The following is a 6797-nucleotide window of genomic DNA, read 5'->3' on the forward strand; positions in this document are numbered from 1 at the left end:
GCGATGGACTGGCATATTTTCAGTCATTTCATGCCACAGAATAAACGCCAGCCTAAAAATGGGCCATACTAGCTCGTGACAAACTTGACTTTATTACTTCCAGCCAGCTTCTGTGCTACCTGGAAAACAGTCCCAGGTCTCAACTGTAACGTTGTCGTTATGGGACCCTTAATTGGGTTGATACACGATCACAAATTCCTCACTTCCCCACTAGGGTAGTAGGCTAGGGTACATCGCGAGGGAGGGGAGGGGCCGGGCGGCTGGGAGTTTGTAAAATTTGTTCTGTCGTATTGAATCCGGTTACCGGTGACACAAACTGGCTTCCTTGTGGAGTGTCTCCGTTCCCCGACCAGTAAGTCTGGATTTGGAATGATGGAAATCAGTGTCGCTGAAAAGCGTGAGTTATAGGAACAGCGCAAGGCCAAAAATGACTGGACTACATGTTTCTGCAAGTTTGGGGTGGTTCTGTTTTGTCTCGGCCTGTTTCTTTAAGCGATCAAATCCTATTGATACATTTTTGAAGTCAATGACTTCAGTTTCTTTAACTTCACCATTTTTGTTCCAAAAACACTCCACATTTCGCCCACAGCCTACTTCTTCATTTAATTGCAGTAGAAAAAAAAAAAAATCTAAGGAATATACAACAAATCTTACACTTCCTGGTGTCACTACATTTGCTTTTCTGAGTTTATCTTTATTTTTTCAACAAAATAAAAAAAAAAAAATGAAAAACTAAAGATAATCACCCCAAACCAATACCCGTCCAGAAATACCCTCGCAATACACGTATCTTCACAATAAGGTTATTGTCGAGAAGTTTGCATTTACATGCACGGATTCCAATAATAATTGACTCCATTTCCCTGCTTCTTCAGCCCAACGCCCCCAAGTACGAGATCAAACAGAAGAGGAAATTCTCCTCCTTCTTCAAGAGCCTGGTCATAGAGCTGGATAAGGAGCTGTACGGGCCCGACAACCATCTTGTGGAGGTAACGCTCAATCTTACTCACTGCATCCATGAAACTTTCACATGCATGTACTCACTTATTTCTTTGAGTCGTTGAGAACACAGAATTTGCCTAGTGGTTAAATTTTTCGCTGAGCAGAAACAGGACAATGCCCGCAATATAAAGTGGTGTTCTGGCTCCATGTGTGGACAAGAGAGGGCGCTATTTGACCGTTTTTCGAGAACCAAGTGGATGGGACACATCGTGTGCGCATACTTGTTCTCGTATGTATAGCAGGAAGTACGCACAACTAATTTTATTCTGAATGTGCACAAAGTCGTAGCGTCTTCGCGTGAGAATCGGGCGTCATTGGCAATGCATTCGAATGTCTCTCCCAGTGGTCTCCCCCAACTCTCTCTTTCTTACCGTTGAGGGGGTACTTTTGCCCGGAGCCCATATTTGCTTGACAAGAAGCAGTATACATTTTCCATGCGTGTGGCAAAAGTGAGGTGCGCGCTGCTTTTTTGTTTTGACAAGAAAATTTACAGAACAAAATCTTCTGCTGAGCAGTTTCCATCTTATCCATGGTTGTGGACATTCAGTGTGCCTTAACAACGTTCCGAGCTTTATTAACCAAATTTGCAATCAGTTCTTCTCTGAAGTGAAGGCTATTAAGTCAAGAAATTTCTATGTGGATATCACAGGGTCATGTATTGTACAGGGTAATTTTGAATTCTGAAATTGATGTGAAAATTAAAATAATATGCTTTGCGTCAGTCTCCTTTGGTTCACATACTGTGAGAAAGTGGAACCATGTTGCACATCGCATGTTGTCAATCGCACGGCTTTATTTAGGTCAGGAATGCGTTGAAGACGCAATCCCCGACTAAACCGAAACTCAATTTACGCTTTGATATAGCGCCAGATTGACTTGACCCCCTTTTTCAAGCCCAACTTATATAAACCAAATACGGCCCGACTCTTTGCCAAGTGGAACCAAACCGAGGGGGATTAAGGCTTACATGGAAGAATTCGAAGGGAAAAAAAGTCGGTCGGGTTGTCACGAAGTTAAACGAGAACGTCTGCTCTAACGAAGCCCCTCCATAAATCCCGAGTTACCGAGACCCCGGATCGAGGGGCATTCACACTTAGACCTGTCGACCGATTTACGTCTTCGCCAGTCTGTCTGACTACTCTCGTTATTTTCTTCGTAAAAACAAAAACAAATCTTGACGTTAAGCAGATGACGTCTCAACTTCAGACTGTCCCCCCCCCCCTCAACACCCTTACCCTCCGGCCTCAGGATTTGCATCTATGGACCTTTTTTGGGGGAGCTCTTTACCTTCTTTTTTTCATTCTCATGATTATATTGTCGACAAATACTGGTCGGGTGACTGTGGGTGGATGGCCTCTGCAAATGGGACAGGCATGCCAGGAATTGTGCCGCAGTTGAACAAAGACCCGCTCCCTGACTACAATTGGTTGAAAAATTCTCAGTACGCACATTACGGGTCCCTTTGTGACTTTCTCCCAAAGTTGTACAAACACGGCATAATATACAGGATGACAGAGAGTTTTTTTTTCTTTTCTCTTTTTCCCTAACTTCTTACTCCATTTTCACTGTCCTCATTTGAAGAGGTCAGTGCCCAGTGCTATTTTTTGTGATTCCGAAGAGCCAACAGTTTGTATTCAAAAGCTTGGCGATACAATAAAAAGAAAGGAAAAAAAAATCCTTGTAATCACGAGAGCGAAGAGCGGAAGAAATACACCCGAAAAAATTCGAACACTCCTTCTACCCCAGATCCACCGCTAATTAGCTGCCGGGGGGAAACAAGCCAGACAAAAGAAAGAGAAATATGAAAAGTGAAATTCCGCCTCATGTGACCAAGCGTTCGCTGATTGTTACTTATTTTCCTTTCTTTTTGTGTGTGACCTGTACCGATGCTTGCCGCTGTTATTGTGTCCGCGCATCAACCGTGTACCACGCGGCCGATGCTGGCACGCAAGCGTCCCAGAAAATCGCAGTTGCTATTCAACTTGTAACAAGACCAAAAAAACAAAATTCTCAGTGTGTTTTTTTGGTGCACGGAGCAGATGGAGCTAATTATATGTAATTTGGGTCATCATCAAAAACAAAATTTGTTCCCCCAGAGCGTGTGAACAGGCAGCCTACCCTATATTTTGGATATCTCATACGCGGACACAACAGTACAATCCGCATGCCGTGTGACACAGATTGTTCGCCCTTCTAAACTCAAATAGTCGGCCAAAGGCCGTGGCTATCTGGAAGTCGTTTGCCTGAAAATTGGCCATTTCACTGCCGCTAATGTATGTTTGTCCACTCGTATACGGAGAATTAACAACGGTTTATCTTATTTATGGATTTTGGAGTGCTTTAAATGGTGCAACATTATACAAGCAAGAGAATCCGAGACACTGTGCCGAAAATTTACCGCGGTGTGCATGTGCAGAACAAAAAAATGCCATTTGCTGTTGTGTAGCCTTGTAATGCAATTTATATTTTTGTCTGAGTTTTGGCAAAGTGGATTCATTCCAAACTGATTAAAACTGAGCCAGTATACAGAATCGGTAAATAAAATCCAGATTTTCTTCTTTAAAATGCCTTGAAATCAACTCTCAATAACCCCCTCCCTCGAAAGAAAGGCCACACCTACATATAAGATAAAGTGGAGGCGGGGTTAGGGGATCTTGAAATCAACTCTCAATAACCCCCTCCTCGAGAGAAAGGCCACACCTACATATAAGATAAAGTGGAGGCGGGTTAGGGGGTCTTTAAAAAAAAAAATCTTTGGCCGCAAATAAATTAGGAAATTCATGCAGAAAAACACAGCAAATGCCTGCTAAACCTCTGTCTTGGTAGCTTAACCCCCCCCCCCCCCCTTGGCAGCCTACCCCCCCCCCCCCCCCCTTGGCAGCCAACCCCCCCCCCCCCCTCTCTCTCTCTCTTCATCCAAACTTGGATCTGCCCCCGATATATAACTCCATTTCAAATCACATTTCATATTTTATTTTTTGTATCATCCCACTCGCTTGCCTCTCTGAGCTTACCCAACAACTGTCTCAATTTGGCCATCCGAAATTATTGATAGACAAAATTGAATTCCGGCGATTCCCTCCCATGTGGCCAGGCCAAAAAACACCTGTGCCTCTTTAAAAAAAAAAAAAATCACAGGTGTCTCTGAACTCGGCCATTATTAGATTTTGGAAATTGTTGGTCGTGTGCCAAGATGGTTTCCTTCTTTTCTGTTCTTTTCTAGCCCCGGTGGCTCACGTTTTAGCCGGTTTGGGCCAGTGCTCAGTCAGTAGCTTTTTTTTTCTAGACGCCCGAAGTCTGTGGTGGCCAGCGTTTTTCAAGTTCACAAGTTCAGTTCTTCATTAGGAATGATTACGATCCTTAGAAACCAACTGCATTTTTTTTCTTGTGGTTTATGGGGTTGGTTTCAACCGCAGAGAGTTTGCCCATTGAGACCTCAACTTAAGTCAATGTTGGGGTTTTGTTCTTTCTTTGCTCTTGATACTTTCAGGGTTACCAGTTTTGCAAAAAGCCTGTAGTTGAAAGATAAACAGTTTCCTTTTGCTTAGGGGGGAGTTATGAGACCGCAAATGGGTGTCCAGTCCTTAAAGGGACTTGCTGATTTTGTTGGGATGAGCTGTAAACTATATCCCTTGTGAAACAAAAACACAAACCATTGCGCACTGCACACTCGCTGAGGACAAGTAGAAGGAACAAAGTTCTTTCCTCATGATGGGTGCTATACATGTATGTTATAAGAATCACATCTCCCCCTATCCCCTACCTGCCCCTATCCCCTACCTGCCCCTAGCCCCCTACCTCCCCTGGCCCTACCCCCTACCTCCCCTGGCCCTACCCCTACCCTCTACCTCGCCCTACCCCCTACCTCCCCCTACCCCCTACCCTCTCCCCCTCTCCTTCCCTCTCCCCTGTACCTTTAAGACAGGTCTGGATTGATTCACCAAAGCAATGTTTATAAACACTCTGCGTCCGAACGTGACTTGTAGCAGGTTTTTTCTTGTTTTTTGGATTAGGTGTGGCTCTCTGTATCTTCCCTAAAAGGGGATCTTTTGTTGATTAACTGTTCAAAAATTGATTTATTTGAACTTTCACGGCTCTGGAATACATTCAGCAGATGAATTGGTGTCCATTGAATTGAAAGCTGACAGAACTGACATGGAAAGTAAAAGTAACCCGGTGGGAAAATTTTTTTTTGGGGGGGGGAACCAGACCACAGGCTTGCAAGACGAGACTTTAGGATTGCCTAGTTGAGCTACTCCCAGAAGTCCTGGTTGGGACATTAACTGTACTCAGTAAATCAGCCGGGGAGTCAGTCAGTCAGTCAGTCAGTGGGTAGTGACTCAGTCAGTCAAAGGACACTAAGCTGGCCTGGAGCATGTCAGCAAAAAGTATGAGAGAACTTGTAAAAACAGATGTGTTATGGGTTCCTGTACTGGCTGATTTTGGAGGGTTCAAAAAAAGTTCCTCACAAATATTAACCCAAGATTTAGGGTTTAGGCATGCACCCCACACCTCACCCACCCCTACACCTCACCTCATCCCTCCCCTTCACTAGTCAGCTTCTGATCAGGGTTACCAACCTTCAGTTCAAAGACAGATGTGTCTGACACACAGGCCCGCCAAAAACAATCCTTAGAGCCTTGGTCTAATTCTGTCAGTAACAGGTGGGGGAAAAATGGCAAAAAGGAAGGGGGGTGGCTTGAGACACAAAAATACAGGAAGAACAGATCCCATGCATCAAAGGGTGATCAGTCAATTGCCAGTCTGATACCCTACTCATCAGATCTCCAGATGAATTGGTAGTCAATAGCTCTGAGAAGCCAGTAGTCTGGTGCTCCACTAGGTTCATTTCGGGGACACATGGGGTTTGGCACCCCTGTTTTCTCCAAATTTTGTCTGAGCCAAAGTGTGTCACAGAACCTTGTGGTTTCTTCTTTCTTTTTTCTTGGGGGGGGGGGGTTTCAGAAGCCAGTCACCCCAACTTACCCCTGAGGTATTGAGGGGGGTAGGGAGGGTGAGGCATTTTTTTGATGTGGCCACTTGACGTCATCACCAAAACCACGGGGCTAAGCCTCTTTCTCTAGGACGTTAGGACGTTGGAGCCAGTGTCGTAACCAATCCATCTTAAGTCCGCCATTCCGAAAGAGATAATCTCCACACCAGAGGGCAGTGACGGGAACATGAGGACATTCACACACACATTTCTTTCAATGATTCTTTGAAAGCCCTCCCCCCACCAAGAGTTTGGCAGGCCCCTCCCCTCCCCCTACAGATATTGGCTGAACAAGTACATGTATGTATGCCTCTCTACAATCAAGTCTAAAAGTTTGAGTCTGACAAGTGACATGCAAAATCCATCACTCAAAATGTAATGTGGGGAAAAAAAAGGATCGAACTGATGGCGTTCGTGACCTTCTGTTTGCCCAGTTTCCATCTGCACAGTCTAAATACATTGTACATGCCGGTAGTTACATTGTTTGTTTTTTTTCTTCAAACTTTTGAGTCTCTTTTGCCGTGGAGTAGAAGTATACACTCTGCAAATTTGGGTGAAGCTTTGGAATGGAAGTCTTCCCAGGCTTGTTTCACCACTCAACAAAAGATCTCAATCGGGCAAAATCATAAACTGAAGCAGTGGTTTACATTCAACAATTTATAATTTACACAATAAAAAACTTATAAGAAAACCATTTCTTCAGATCCGTGGCTGTTTCGCATAATTACTCCAAAACAAATCGTGAAAGTAAAACATGTCTTTAGATGTCAACCAAATAAAAACTTTAAAAATAAAAAAAAAA

At 44.0% G+C, this 6797-nt stretch overlaps 1 protein-coding gene across 1 annotated transcript in view; it reads left to right on the forward strand.

Moving 5' to 3' along the window:
* Nucleotides 1-6797, forward strand: part of LOC119745313 (SWI/SNF-related matrix-associated actin-dependent regulator of chromatin subfamily D member 1-like) — a 60473-nt gene that overhangs the window by 23310 nt on the left and 30366 nt on the right. The window contains exon 4 of the mRNA XM_038221598.1: nucleotides 876-989. Within this exon, the coding sequence (XP_038077526.1) occupies nucleotides 876-989 (114 nt within the window). The remainder of the gene's footprint in view (nucleotides 1-875; nucleotides 990-6797) is intronic.

Source organism: Patiria miniata, unplaced genomic scaffold, assembly GCF_015706575.1.
Source record: "Patiria miniata isolate m_02_andy unplaced genomic scaffold, ASM1570657v1 HiC_scaffold_7, whole genome shotgun sequence".
Taxonomy (NCBI): Eukaryota; Metazoa; Echinodermata; class Asteroidea; order Valvatida; family Asterinidae; genus Patiria; species Patiria miniata.